This window comes from Nuphar pumila, chromosome 8, assembly GCF_984573655.1.
Source record: "Nuphar pumila chromosome 8, dmNupPumi1.hap1.1, whole genome shotgun sequence".
Classification (NCBI taxonomy): domain Eukaryota; kingdom Viridiplantae; phylum Streptophyta; class Magnoliopsida; order Nymphaeales; family Nymphaeaceae; genus Nuphar; species Nuphar pumila.
The window spans coordinates 18,415,313-18,431,548 of record NC_143256.1 but is presented as its reverse complement, the minus strand read 5'-3'; the positions used below and the strand labels follow the sequence as shown (position 1 = coordinate 18,431,548).

Here is a 16,236-nt window from a genome sequence, read left to right as displayed (position 1 = left end):
AAGAACTGCAGCCACAGGTAACTTAACCTCGAACCAGACAAATCCGAAAATAGAGTAAGTCCAAAAAAATAAAGAAGGAAGCTGCGCAACTCTTGGTCAGCTCTTTCAGATGCACATGTAGCAGACCGGCCTTCCCATTTATTACGAAAAGAAGAAACTTTCATTAATGTGAAATTGCTTTCACCAAAAATACATTGACCCCAATCCTCCATCGACATTCCTAGAAGGGTCGTGCACTTGTCCCTTGCATTATAGTTTGAATCTCATGCTAGGACAACAATTCTATGGCACTTAAGACCCGTAATTTGTGGCACATCTTCTAGGGTCATGGTGATCTCAAAAGAATCAAACTGGAATGTGTTCATCTTATGATTTCACTTATTGACCGGGTGGGTCATAGTGTTCCAACACGAGAAAGCCACTGAAGTGCATATTTCATAATTGATCATTCTGATATTCACTCAGATGTCCATATTACGACAGAACTGCAGGCCACTGACATCGCCCTTTGAGCTTTTCACCTGGCGCTCTACTTATCTTCTGACCTCTGTGTAGCACAAAATAACATATTATTTGTACCAAATCAAAATTACTCTCATTTGTACTTTTACATGTCGCTATACACAGTAATTCCTATATATAATAATCGTTGCACACTCGCTATCACTGTAATCATATACACAATAATCAATATCAAAGTAATCGCTATACGTACTAATCGCTATACATAGGTCACAATAATCACTATACATAGTAATCGCTATCACAGTAATCACTGTACATAATAATACCTATCACAATAAATCATTACGTAATCGTTATATGTTACATATAAACAGATTCAGATATCCTTCAAATTTGGATATTTATCAGATTTGATAGCAAAATCAGAATCGAATTATACTCGAATAGTTTTAGCTTATCAAATGCAACTGAACAATCAAATTTGGTCGGATATAGGATCAAAAATATGATTCACTGAGTGGCAGTTGTGCCAGAGAATGATGTTAAGGCACTTTATGCATTTGAGAAAGGAGGTGAGACGGCCTTTGTATTTGCATTGAAAACTGGATTTAGCAACTACCACCTCATAAAATGGTAGATGCCAAATCCAGAAATGGACTGCTGCCACTTTGTCAAATGCATAAACTCCCTCCAACTACCAGTTCCCATATGGAGACTTATTTCACATTCTTAAGATCGAAATATCATCAAGAGGGCATTTATTGCATCCCCACCCAAGGGAAGCCACTTCTTGAAGGGACGCATGAGAAAAAGTTCTTTCCCATGGGGGGAAGGTGTGAACCAGTGTTGTCGATATTGGCCTGAATGTCGATGCACCAGAAAATATTGACCTGAATTGGCTATTTTTTAATAAAATGTAAAAAATAGATTAAAATTAATTTTTTTTATTATTTTAATGGCTTTAACATGTGTCACGTTCTGATTGACACAATATTTTTTAATTATTTTTTGGCCAATTCAGAATAATTCACTTGAGAATGGATATTGGAGGATTCACCTGAATCATTGGGCCAAACGATACAAGTCCGATTCCGATACAGACAACAGTGGTGTGAACCCATTTTGACAGGAAAGATGCTTGTTTGCCTTTATTATGTAAACACCACCACATGTTTTCCATGGAGATGTTTGTTTCACCTCCCTTAGTAAAAGTTCTCTTTCCTACGAAAGAATGTCTCTTTCATCCCCCCCCCCCCCCCGAAAAGAAAGCAATATCCATGCTTGAACAAAGAAGAGAGTGCGAATAGGCCAAGGGATTAAGCTTTCTATTATTTCATCACAATTCCAGCAATGAACATTGCATACACAAATATGATCATGGAAAATATTTAGGTGTATGCATGGCTGATCAGACCGACAAAAGGAGAAGGAAAAAAAAAACACCCAATATAACCCAAAAAAGGCGAAAAACTCACATCAGCAAAATCATATCAAAACACGAGCCATTCTGCTATGTTCTTCTAGTCTTCAATCAAAGACAAACTGGAAAGGGTTTTCCTACAAACAAAACAGAGAATTCTTTTGACGAAGACTGCACAGAGCAAGAAATGTAAGGCCACACAACTTGCTTCCAAAACCAAATCAACCATCAATTGCAATTACGATCCCGTTACTGCTGCACTAATCTCCACACACGAATGCATGCATCTTCACCAGAGCTTACAACAGTGCAATCATCATTGAAAACTAATCCATAAACACCTCCCAAGTGAGCACCCTTTATGGTTATACGACTTGAAGCTGGCTTATCAACTTCATATATAATTATGCTTGTGTCTAGAGATCCCGTAGCAACCATTGTGCTATCAGGAGACCAAGCCACACAATTTATACGAGCAGTATGGTACAACATGTTCTTAAGCTTAACCTGCAGAAGATAGTCAACTGGTTAGTGAGACAAATGTTCAGGAAGTTAAAAATCAAACCTTGGTAATTAACATTACATTTCTAAAAAGGATTAATGCGGAAGGGAAAGGAAGAAAGAGAGATGGACTGTGCAAATGGGAACCAAAAAGTTAGAAGTATGAACAACTTAAATATAGTGACAAAATCTATCAAAAATAAAGAAAAAAAAAACATGGATGAAGCATGACAGCCTTCCACTACTTTAATGTGTGTAAAAAGAATTTAGGAAACAAAAAGAAAATTAAAAAACCATATAGGATTTACATTGTGCCTGATAAATTGAACCATGGCATTTTGCTATGTCACATGGGTGCGGGTGCGGGTGCGGGTGCGACACGGGTGCGGCACAATTTCAAAAATTTTGGACACGGGGACTCGGCTATATATATATATAATTCTAGTAAACAATTAAAATTAAGTAGCCAAAACTATGACCTTAATTTTTTCGAAAGTTTCAATTTGGCATTCCCATTTCTTTATGGTAGTTCTTAAGCTAGCTTTTCTAATACTTGTGAAACCAGTATTTTTTTAAACTGGAAAAGCATTTATTTAGCTATCTCAAATGGTTGGGTTACCTTTTATCGTGTTTTATACATATTTTTACATAAGTTGTGACTTGTGAAACAGTCACACAGACTGTGCACACAGTCTGTGCAATGCAGTCTGTGACTGTGCACAGTCACACAGACTGTGCACAGTCACACAGACTGTGCACAGTCACACAGACTGTGTGCAATGACTGTGCAGTTGCAGTTGCACAGTCTGTGACTGTGCAACTGCATGCATTGCACAGTCTGGTTATATATTAAAAAAAAGATATATAAAAATTGTTTTTTTTTGTTTTTTGTCTTAAAAATGGACATTTTTGGACTCGGTCAAAGTTGACCGAGTCCAAAATGTGGACGGACGCGGCCTGGACTCGTTGACCGAGTCTGACTCGGCGTTGACCGAGTCCGGGCCGAGTCCGAAGCCGCACCCGTGTCGGGGCGTGTCGACTCGGGTGCGGCACCTCCCTAGCCGAGTCTGTGTGACATAGGCATTTTGTAGTCTAGGAAAACAAGGGTAATTATAATACCGCACACAAGGCCGTAAATGCTTAAGAATTTTCAAGGTTTTTGGATCTAGAATGCCATTGACATACAATAGAATGAATGTCTACTACATTTTTCATAACAGGGATATTACGCCGAATCAATTCATTCTAGGTCTTGATTGCTTTGTCACCTTCTCATGAAAATCCAGAACATGCAATTAATAGCAAAGTACACCATTATTATCAAAACTAGTATTTGTCTTATGCACCACAATTTGCTTTGTAATCCCATTGTTGCTTAAAGCTAAACTTATGGTCCCCAATAGTAATATTCCTGCTTATTGCTGATCTCCAATCTTTACTGAGCTCCTCCTTTTCCCAGTTCCTTCAACTTGCTTCATGTCAAATTTTTTGTGTTCTGTAATTTCAAACAGTTTGTAACATGCCCATTCTATCCCTGACAATGCTCATCTTTCTGTTTAATTAACTCTTAAGGACAAGATGTAAGGATACGTGGCATTTCTTCAATATGTGTTTTTATTTTTGCTTTACGTAACATGCATTAGTATTGTATCATTGTCATCAATGACTCGTGTAATTGATTTGTAGTACCAGTTGGAGTCACACTATCTCAACCGGGCCATATTCAGGCAAACCTAGCTTGACTAATAAAAAAAAATTAACTCAATCCTAGTGAGGATTAATCTATTATGAGAGATCATCCCATGTGATTAATGAGTTGGGACATCAACCTGTTGTAGTTAGAATATTCATTTTCTCTTTCCTATTTCATTGAGTCAAATTGAAATGACAAAAATTGACACAGAATTAGAGCAGCCATGACGAAGTGATCTATTAATCTCATCTTCATGCTTTTTCCTCTAATCTTCTAACCTCTTTCTTCTCTATGGATTTAATATTTTTCAGAAGGTTTCTTTGTTTTGAATGTTAAATTTTAAAACACTTACTGGAATCATAGGCAGATCTGACTGTTAGCTTTGAACAAATCTGGAATCTAACTTGTTTTTTGGTCCCATAGGCTTGGGTGAAGGGGATAAATGGATTGGTACGTGGAAATGGTAGCTCTATCTCAGCTGGTGGTGTGGTTGGCTGGAACCAAATAATCAAATCTTCAAGGAAGTACGACCTTGCAAAGGGGGGTGATTGAATTGGTAATTAAGTTTATGGTTCAAATCAAGCTTGCAAAGGGGTCAAGCTGAGGTTCCAGACAGACTTATGGTCCAGGGATGTAACTCTTGCTGAAAGATATCCACCGTTTTTTCACATAAACAGAGATAACAGCATACTTGTAAGTGAATGTTGGAAAGGAAGAGCTAGTTAGTTCACTGAATTCAGAAGGAATTTCAAGGAGCAAGAGGTAGAAGATTGGTTTTGGTTATGGCTATTGGATTTTTAGGCCCATGGAAAATTTCTGACAGCGAGAATTCCTTATATGGAAATGTGACGGATGTGTTATGTTCTCTATAGCTTCATTTAGCCATGCTTTTGGCTGTAAAGATGTAGACCACTTTCCAAATGACACCGTCCAGGGTTTCCATCCCTCTCCTACAGCCAAGATATTTGTGTGGCTCTTAGCACTTGATAAGGTTAATAACCAGTGCAAATTGAAAGACAAAAGTTTCCAGCTTGCAAGTACTTGCTACTTCTGTTTCGATGAGAACGAAACAATTGAGCATTTGTTTTGGTTTTATCCAGCATTTCAGTGGTTGTTCAAACAAGCTTTGGATTGTGCCAATAAAATGGCCAGATGGGGATTTAGCTTGGATTGGTCAGAATAGGACTGGTGGTTAAGAATCTTAATTTGATCTATTCTGTAAGCTTGTTGAAATATTTCTTATCCCCTGGCTTAAATTATTTCTCTTAGACAAAAAAAAAGGATTTACATGGTTTGCAAAGTGTTATAATGTGCATCTCCCTCGCATACTGTCTGTAGACTCTGTACATACACCAATTCTTGTTTTCTTTTTGTTATGTGTGTGTGCTTGTGTTCAAGGATTGATACACACACACACACACACACACACACACACACACATATATATATATATATATATATATATATATATAGAGAGAGAGAGAGAGAGATGGTACCTCTCGAGTGACATGGTCCCATACAACAGCTTCTCGATTGAGATCACCAGAAATAAACATAGAGGCATCTGGGGAGAAACGAATGATGTTAATAGCACCACGATGCTTCTCAAGGACTGACTCTTCAGTGAGAGTGTCCCCATTGACAGAATAGACGTGGAGTTTCCCATCTTGGCCACCAACAATGGCCTCACTTCCATCAGGTGAAATTGCAGATGCCGTCACAGCAAACCCAAGATTCAGAGTTGACAACACTTTGGATCCACGAAGCATGATTACTCCTGAATCAGTTGAAAGCAATGCCAGCTCGGGCTTATCAAGTGCAATATTTAAGTCCTTTGGTTGTGCACCAATATCAATTTGTTCTTCATCACCACACTGATCAGCATGCAGCGGAATTCTCCTTACCTGTAAAATTTTGGGAAAAGGATCATCTCTTGTAGCAAAAGCAAGTTGAACATATTGTACATAGCTACAGTTGTTGTACAGTCAGCAAAATATAAGCCCCACAGCAGGATATCATCAATTGGAATTTGGCAGGTAGATTAAGAAATTGTTCCTTATTAAAGGAATATGCTATTCATCAGACTTGGTGAGCAATACTACCGTGTATTGAACTTTTATAATTGGCTGGAAAGCTTTCCAGACAAGAATATATGGACTATCCCTGATATTTACTATCCGAACATCAAAGAAGAGGACCAAATATTTGGAGAACACCTGATAAAATCATCAAATTGGACTAGGACAATATAACTTAAAAACGAGGAGAAAATCTCCAACCGAATAGCCTTTGGAAATCTTTCACATGTTATTGCCATTAGACATACTAGCGAGCACAGACATGCTCCCAGTCTATGCCACAGGGACTCACCAAAGAGGCCTCTGCACCCACGTCGACGCGACGCGGGTGTGGCACCCAATTCGGTCAACCCGCACCCAAGGTTATCATTGTCCAAAATGGACTTGGTTAACTTTGTCCATTAAAAAAAGGGACAGGGCTCGATAATGGGTAAGGGTACCTCGAGCACCCCCCTCCCCCCCCAATTAAAAAAATAAGGGGGTACCTCGAGAAGGGATAAAGAGGGATGGGGCTTGAGAATGGGGTACCACGAGAAAGGGTAAAGGGGTGGTGTTAAAAAATATATATATATATATATACCCTCTTGTGTGACAATCAAAGTGCTATCAACATGTGATTCAATCCTATCTACCACAGTCGTGCCAAACATATTGAAATTGATCAACATTTTGTAAGACAAAAGGTTGAAGAGAAGGAAATTGAACCAGAATACGTGCGGACTGCTGATCAAGTTGTTGACTTGTTTACAAAAGGACTTATCAAGGACAGATTTTGGATGTTCATGGTCCAAAACCATGTACAACTGGAGGGGGGGTGAAAAGATACTGTCATTTAGTATAAGGTCTGGAACTCAGAATCCAGACCCAATTCCTTTCATTTTAAACACATGCTCATTAATGTTTTATTAATGGCATGCTGTAATTTTATCATAACATGTAATGGGTATTTTCATACCCTAGCTATTGTATTTGTGTGTATTTAATCAGAGAAGCAAAAATGAATACCCTGATTAGGGATTTTTGCTGCAGCCACGTTCTCTCTCCCCATGTTGTGCTGTTGCTTGTAGATGAAGAAAGGAACCCATGATTTCTATCAAGGCGGGTTGACCCGTTTATTAAACGGGTTAGTTTAAGCCCAACCTAAACCCGCCTAAAAGGCGGGTTGGCGGGTCGGGTTGGGAGGTCGTGTCAGGTTTTGCCACCCCTAATCTCAATATTTGTCATATTTTATGACAAAATCTTTGCAGTTTGTAGTTCTACTTTTAAAGGCAGTGACATTTTTTATTGATAAAAATATAATTTACAATCAAGCTCCTTTACCACCAGAGAAAATTATTAACACTATCACAGTTCACTATACATGGAGTTCACAAAACTATACTAGTCATCAATAACTTCACTTTTCATATTCTTTATATATTTTATATTTTTCACTCCATTGTTCTCTAAAATGCCAAAATTACTTCTGTAATATCACATAAGGGCATTTTATGAAGCACATTCTTGTGCCATTTCTATATTGAGGGATCTAACATTTCTCCATCAACGCAAGATTTCATTTTCTTGTTATTCAATTGCAATGAACATCTAGTCAGTCTTTTCCCTCAAGACATGTTTTATTTAGAACACAAGATCTTGTTGGCTTACTATGCCTGACTCAACATTGAGTAGTAATTTTAGCTAGTGTGTAAATTGCCTACCCCATCAAGGTGCAAGATTGAATTGAAATATATTCATTTCAGTGATCATATTGGATAATAGAAAGACACATCATCATGTTCTCCAGCCTAGTTGCAATCATAAGTCATCAAGAAAATCAGCTTCAAAAAGATGGTGCAAGCACACAAACCACAAGATATAAAAATAAAGGCAACTACTACATGTACATGAAGAAATGGTGCTACCTTGTTATCAAAGGCAAATGTGGTGAGCTCTCCTTCCACCACTGCAAAACATTTAATTTGAGAGTTCTCCCTTCTCTGTAACCTTCCTGCACATCCAACTCCTTGCATCCATCGGACAATCACCCCATCATAACTGCTAGATAGAATAATATTCTGGCTGCCTTCAGAGGTGACTGCCAAACCAGTGACGCTCTTCATGTGCCCAGAAAATGATACTGGCATCTTTTCTAGGTCATTGGCTGAATATATACTAATAGTGCCACCAAGGGAAACAGTGACAAGATGATTATTCTGCCACAGGCAACCAACTAGCATTCCATCCAGTCCAGAATCAGATGAAGTAAGTGTCTTCTTCACCTTACCGTTTCCATTTTCATCAATCTCCCACACTTTTGCACTTTTATTTGCAGACACTGTTAGCACCTGAAACAGCAGGATAAGCTTTCGCAGTAAGATATGAGAGTTGGCTACTAGAGAAATAAATATATAAAACAAATAATGAATAGGTATCTTTCTGTTGAGTCACACCAAAAGAAAAAATCATAATCAGCAAGTGCATTCTCTTTGAAGACCTAAAAATAAGAAAAAACAATGTATCAAATATTGCATTAACACTTTCCTTTAATACACCTGTAAAATTGCAACAGGCAATTCAGTCAAAACCAGAAATCCAGCAGTAGCCGATGTGATTCGAAGCTAACAAGGAAAATGAAGGGCTTTTCACCATCTCTATTTCTCATAGTGACATAATCACTTCAACAGATTAAGTTTGCAAACTAAAGGCTATTAAGATACAGCATACAATGCAAACTACTTGTCTTAGATGTTCAAATGATATAACCCAAATATTGTTAAGATATATATATATACATATATATATATACTTGTATATATATTATGTACTTTAAAGTTAAGTCAACTGTGGTTGACTTAGACTAGTTGTTGGACTGCTGGTCCAACGGCTAGAAATCTAGCCATTGGACTAGGTCCAACAGCTAGTCAAACTAATGTGGACTCCCTTTTTCTCTCCTTTAATCTCTTTTCTTCCTCCGTTTCTCTATAAATATGGGTGCCTTTGTAAGGTAAGAGAGTGATGGGTAGTTTTAAGCTTCTTGTGTGTTTTTTAGTGTATTGTAATGATGATTAAAATGTATTTTTCTTTGTATTTTTAATGTTCTTTATTAATGAAGTTATTCATTCACATTCTATTGTGTTTTATTTTAGTTATTACGTTTTTATCCAAATGCATTGTGTTTTTATTCTTGGAGTTCATTATAGAGTGCATTGAGGTCCATGCCATTTTGTGACATGGTATCAGAGCAAGGCATCATGGTCTTGAAAAAGATTCGTATTAATGAATAGCATGGATTCGAGGATTTTGCATTCCGGTATGTATCTTTAGCTTTTCTATCTTCATATGTATGGTAGGTGTTTTGAAAGGGTTATATTAAAAATGAATGTCTTCTTTTGAAATTAGAATATGTAGAAATTGTTAGAAGTCAAGCACCTTCGACCAAATCTTCATCCACAGCAGAAGAGAAAGGGATTTGCAAGAAGGAGAGGCGGCAATGACTGACATGATTCTCAATGAGAGGTTGTGCCCTATATTCAATGTTATATATATGATACAAGTTGGATTGGGTCTGTCAACCCAGACCCGATAATACCAACCATGTAAATACAATACAAAAGAATCATTTTGGGTCTAGAACTAGACCTGTACACTACATTCTCAATACCCTCCTTCAAGTTGTGCATGGTTTTGCAACATGGACAACTTGTTCTTCAAGAACCAAAAACGCATATTGGTACGGCCCTTAGTGAACAAATCTGCCACTTGGTCAGCCGTAGGAACATAAGTAGGTGCAACTTCTCTATCTTCAATCTTTTGCCGAATGAAGTATTGATCAATCTCTATATGCTTTGTGCGACTATGGTGAATAGGATTAAAAGCAATTTGTATGACACCTTGATTATCGTGCAAGAGAGTGGTGGGTAGCATAGATTCTCCAACTTCAGTCAAAAGATGTCTCAGCCATGTGGCCTTTATTGTAGGAGCCACCATAGATCGATACTCAGCTTCAATACTAGATCGTGCAAATGCACGTTGTTTCTTGTTACTCTACGCCATCAAGTTCCCATCAAGAAAAGCACAATATCCAGAAACCGACTGCCTGTCATCTGGAACTCCAGCCCAATCTGCATTTGTGTATACATCCAGTCGATGTTGCTCCCCTTTAGTCTTGGATTGATGATAAACTAGACCATCTCCAAGAGTTCCTTTTAAATATTGAAGGATTCTCTTGACAACATTCATATGCTTTGTTCGTGGGTCATGCATGAATTGTGAAACTTGATTCACTGCATACACAATGTCTGGTCTAGTGAAGGTGAGATATTGGAACATACCCACAAGACTCCGATATTTCTTGGAATCTTCATATGCTTCCCCATCCCGGGATCCGAGTTTATGATTAAGGACACTAGGGGTGGATAGAGGTTTATAATCCTTCATGCCTGCCTTATCCAACAAATCCAAAGTATATTTGTGTTGGGTTAGTGAAGTGTTTCATCCTGTCGATCCACCTCAACCCCTAAGAAATAACGCAAAACCCCCAAATCTTTCATCTTAAACTGTCGACTCAATAAGATCTTGGTAGCTTCTATGTGTTCATCGGAGTTCCCAGTAATAATAATATCATCCACATATATAAGAATTAAGGTGCGTGCCTGACAATCTCGAAAAATAAAAAGCGAATGATCAAGATGAGATCGAACCCATGTCTCTGAACTTCAATAGAGAAACTATCAAACCATGAGCGGGAGGCCTGCTTTAGCCCATAGATGGCTCTTCGTAGCTTGCAAACATGTGTGTTGGGGCTATGTTTGGTATAACTAGAGGGTTGCTCCATATACACCTCTTCCTTGAGAGTGCCATGCAAAAAATACATTTTTGACATCAAGTTGACTTAGAGTCCATCCATACTGAACTGACAAGGACAGAACTAATCGAATAGTTTCCATCTTGATCACAGAACTAAATGTTTCGGCATAATCTTGCCCGTATTCTTGAGTGAACCCTTTCGCTACTAGCCTCACCTTATAGCGTTCAATAGATTCCTCGAGTTTATACTTGATTTTATAGACCTATTTAGATCCTACAACATTCTTGTTCGATGGTCTAGGAACAATCTCCCAAGGCCCACACTCATGTAAAGCTTTCATTTCCTCATTCATGACCTCAACCCATTTGATTGACGTAGATGCTTGTGAGAAACTGATAGGTTCATCATGCTTTTCAATCTGGGAGATGAACAGTTGTAAGTCTGTAGAGAAGTTGTCATAACTTACCCATCTTTCAATAGGATGGTGAATCCTCTCAAGCCTCCTGGGTTGCACAATAGGTCGTTGAACTTTGTCTTTGTTTCACTGCACATAGGTAATCCCTTAAAACTTTGTAACATCTGAAATGACAGGCATAGTAATATCTTGTGTGTTTGTCGACATTTCCTTTTCTGGGTGTACAACTGTACTATTTTGTTCTGCAGATAGTGTATGACATGAGGGTACGTCATGCATCACCATTTGATCAAGCACCTCAGCAACAAGCCATGGCTGATAACTTTTAGCATCCTTACAGTGTCCCTCTGTACTTCCTGAATCATCAGTATGAGTCTCGTCAAACACGACATTCCATGAAACTCTGATGCGACTGGTAGTGGAGTCATAGCAGTGATATCCTCTATATTGATCAACATATCCAACAAACCTACACCTGCATGCCTTTTTCTGAAACTTATCACGTTAAGAACTGTCAATATGAACATAGCATATGCAGCCAAACACTCGCAACTCATTATAGTCAGGATGAACCCCAAATAGTGTAAATAGCGTAAAATAAGGGGATTGATCTGCTAACAATTTCATTGGCAGTCGATTTATGACATAGACAGCTGAATGAAAAACTTTCATCCACAAGTTTAAAGGAATGTGAGTGTTATGCAACATACTCAGCGCACTCTCTACAATGTGCCAGTATTTTCTTTCAGCCGCACCATTTTGTTGTGGTGTGTGTGGACAAGATATTCGACGACCTATTCCATTATCTTAGAGAAATTCAGTAAATTCCTTTGATAAGTACTCTCATCCACCGTCACAATGAAAATATTGAATTTTAGTTGAAAATTGATTACAAACTAAAGCACAGAATGAGCAAAAAAGCTTGAAAACTTCAGATTTATATTTGATAAAATAAATACAGGTGTATCTAGAGTAACTATCAATGAAAGTAATGTAATAATGATTGCCCAATAAAGAAGACTGCGGGGCATGTCTCCAGACATCAGAATAGACAATTTCAAAAAGCACAAAATCTCTTTGATTTATTGAATGAAATGGAAGAACATGACTTTTACATAATTGACAACGGAAACAAAGAAGAAAATCAGCCTCGACATTCAAACTAGACTGCGGAACAAGTCCACTAGACACAAGCTTCTCAATAAATGAATGATTACAATGACTAAGACGACGATGCCAAATCTCTGGCTTATTACATTGAGATAGACTAAAACAAACTTTTAATGACACTGGACGAACTGGTTGTGAATTTATTGATGCATCATGAACTAGAAGAGACTCCTTGAAGACATACATGTTTCCCTGTCGTTCTCCTTCAACGAGTGTCTTCTTCGTGAGAAGATCCTTGACACATACAGAAAGAGTAAATTCGACAAAAGAATTAGTATCATCGACAAGTTTAGAAACAGAAACAATGTTTTTAACAATACTAGGAGAATGGTAAACATCAGATAAAGGTAATGAGGAATTGGGGAGTAGAAGGAAAATATTTCCAACATGAGAGATAGGATGAAGAACACCATCTCCGGTTTTAATAAATCTTACCAATATCACATGTCACATGTGCAGCACCCCGGAGTTAATGTACCAAGTCTCCTACTCAGTTTGCTTAAAGCTCAATTCTGAAAGAGCGAAAATCAAAAGATTCTTCACATTTTTCTTTTCATCTCCTTTACGGTCGTCTTCTGCTTGTCCCCTAGTAGAAGGCCCAGCACCATTAAACTTGCCTTTGTTTTGCGGATTATGCCAGCAATTTGCTTTAATGTGCTCCATTTTATTACACTGAAAACATGTCGGGATGTTTATAGGGTTCCCTGGATACAAGTTAGGTGACATGTAGGGTATGGGAAAAAGCCCATGGCCTCCTTGATTACCTCTTCTATGTCCACGCCCGCCTCAAAATCCCCCACGTCCTCGCCCTAATACTACTCATGTGACAAGTACCTCATGGTTGTTGGAATTCAGGGTCATCTTCTCGCCCCTAATGGTAACTTCATATTGTAGTAGCTTAGTCCGTAGATCTTCAAAACTGGACAATGAAGGGAGGCATAGAAGAGAGGTGACTAACATGTGGTAGTCAGAACCCAGACCATTCAGTGCCTGTTGAACCTTTTCTTTGTTAAGAATTACGCAACCCACCATGGCTAGTTGATATGTAATACTCTTGATTTTGTTCATGTATTATGTCACTGATAAACTCTATTTCTTCAAAAGCTGAAATTCTCTCTTTAAATGCAAAATCCTAGCTTATGAAATCTGTGAATAAGTCTGCGCCAATATTTGCCACAACTCTCTGGCTGAACATTCATCTAGGATGGCCACTAATATCTCATGGGAAAGCATAGAGGTAATGTAAGCCACAACTGCCTGATCTTTTCTTCTTCATGTTACAAATTTTGAATTATGAATCAATTTGTTGGAAACCTCCCCTTTATCATCTCGCTCTTCTTGCAGGATGAATTCTAGTGGTGCATGGATCGTTCCATCAAGATATCCAGAGAGATCCAGACTCTTAATAAAAGGAAAACTTTGTCGCTTCCAGGTCAAGTAGTTATATGAGTTGTCCAAGGAAACTGGAAGGGAGAATCCATGTGAAAGGACAACAAAAGAACACTCTGACCAGCAGTTTGATTTACCAGCAATGTAAATTTGTTTTTTTTTTCTTTTTGCTACGAAAATAATATTGCAGGGAAACAAATAATCAGTAGAACACGACAAATTAATGATCTGAATTTTTTTTTGTATGGACCGAAACTTTGATTTGGTTTTGGAGAATAAGATTTGACTTGAAAGACAAAAGAGAGATCTAAGTTTAAATGGAAACACAAATCTGATCTGATACGATCAGATTTGATTTAACGCTGCTGAAGGGAAGAATCAATATGCCATGGCCAGATCTAATTTAGTCTGGCTTGGAACGAAAACACTAGATCTGGAACGATCCGATCCAGCATCAAAGAGGAAAAAAAAATAATCAAGATTTAAGAAAACAGATCTGGTTTGACGTGACCAGACTGTTTGACGTGAACAGATTCAGTTTTAAGAGATCGAAAACTTAGAGAGGAAGAAAGATGTTTAAAAATTTTAAGAGAGAGATTTTTAACCCAATATGATAAGATCAATTTTCAGGACAGAAGGAGAATAGAATCTGATCTGATAAGATCAGATCTTGGATCAAAGAAAGGAAGAAGAGAACTCGACCTAGTATTTACTTCTCAGCCTGCTCTGATACCATGTTAGAAGTCACGCACCTTCGACCAGATCTTCATCCACAGCAGAAGAGAAAGGGATTTGCAAGAAGGAGAGGCAGCAATGACTGGCACGATTCTCAATGAGAGGTTGTGCCCTATATTCAATGTAATATATATGATACAAGTTGGATCGGGTCTGTCAACCCAGACCCGATAACACCAACCATGTAAATACAATACAAAAGAATCATTTTGGGTCTAGAACCAGACCCGTACCCTACATTCTCAATAGAAATTATTGTCTTTTAATATATTTTTTAGATTATGGATATGTATATTGAAAAAATTATATTTTGCAAAAATATGTGGTTTCTTAAAATCTTATGTGTTTCATGTTTTGCAAAATATTAATTTTTTACATTTTTTTTTGTGTCTCTTAATGTATGTATTTACATAGATTATCTTTGGGATTTTTAATATATAGTGATATTTCTTTGGTGATTCTAACTATGTGACCATGCATGATTTTAATTATGTAGCCTTTGTGATTATTATTGGATGGCATAAGCATGATTTGTCATCATGAACTCGAATGCATATTTTAATTTCTCTATTATGCATTATATTTTTTAGTGGGTTCTTGTGTATGCTTCTTGAGCATTTTATGAATAAAACTTATATTTTTTAAAAGACTCTTGTATGATTGTTGCTTAGCCCTTAGTAGTTTTATGTGCTTTTTGGTAGCTTAGTGACTTGAGTGTTTGTGCACTTTTGTAACCCTTAGTGGTTTCTTTCTTGTGCATTGATACTTCATTGCATGTTTCTTAAAGATTTTATATTTGTTACATTGTGATAAAATTCTTTGTATGATATATATGAGTTCATGGTTGTTGATAGTTATATAGCTCTTTGTGAATCTCTATATGTTTGTCATCAATTGTCTAATAGTAGACTAATGATTTAGATCTAGCTTCTTAGAAGCTTTTCTTTAATAAAATCATATACTTTTGTCTTTTTATTGAGATTTATTGGATCTTTTGTATATGATGTGCCTTAGTGCACTTGTTTCTTGATTGGTGGATTCATGATTCCATTATCTTTTGAAAGATACTCTAACATCATAATTTCATCACACCTATGTAGATTATTTATATTGGGCATGATTCTTGTCCATTATTTGCTTGTCAAAGTTTGTAAAATTTGTCATGAGACATCTTGTGTTGGAAGTGATTGCATCAATTGACATATTGTTGTGCATATGATTGAACTATATTCATTCTAAGTCTTCATCTACCTTTATTGGATTTGATTTAAAACTTTGTTTTTTCAAATCGGTACTTTTATATATGAACTCACTTATTTGAAAATCAATTTCCGTGAGTATTTTTTGCCTTCTTTTGGCATTGTTTTTTGTCCATCATAGATTTTTCTAGGATGCGCCATTTATTTTTGGCCTTGTTGTTGGGTCAGAGTTAGCCGTTGAGGTGAGTTATGTGTGCACCTCATGTCATCTTACTAGTCTAGATTCCCAAAGGTTATGAGTGATGTGTTGTCACTTGTCTTGGGTTTGATTGGTATCTACATCCATGTTGCTTTTGTTGAACAAGAGATGCTTGTTGGGGTG

The 16,236-nt window shown here is 37.3% G+C and overlaps 1 protein-coding gene across 1 annotated transcript in view; it reads right to left on the bottom strand.

Annotated features, from left to right (window-relative positions):
• Positions 1 to 2,134: 2,134 nt before the first annotated feature.
• LOC149829707 (actin-interacting protein 1-2-like) overlaps positions 2,135 to 16,236 on the bottom strand; it is a 37,199-nt gene continuing 23,097 nt past the window's right edge. The window contains exons 5-7 of the mRNA XM_090015269.1: positions 8,062 to 8,484; positions 5,576 to 5,983; positions 2,135 to 2,392 (exon numbers count right to left, since the gene is read on the bottom strand). Coding sequence (XP_089871395.1) covers positions 2,135 to 2,392; positions 5,576 to 5,983; positions 8,062 to 8,484 — 1,089 coding nt within the window. The remainder of the gene's footprint in view (positions 2,393 to 5,575; positions 5,984 to 8,061; positions 8,485 to 16,236) is intronic.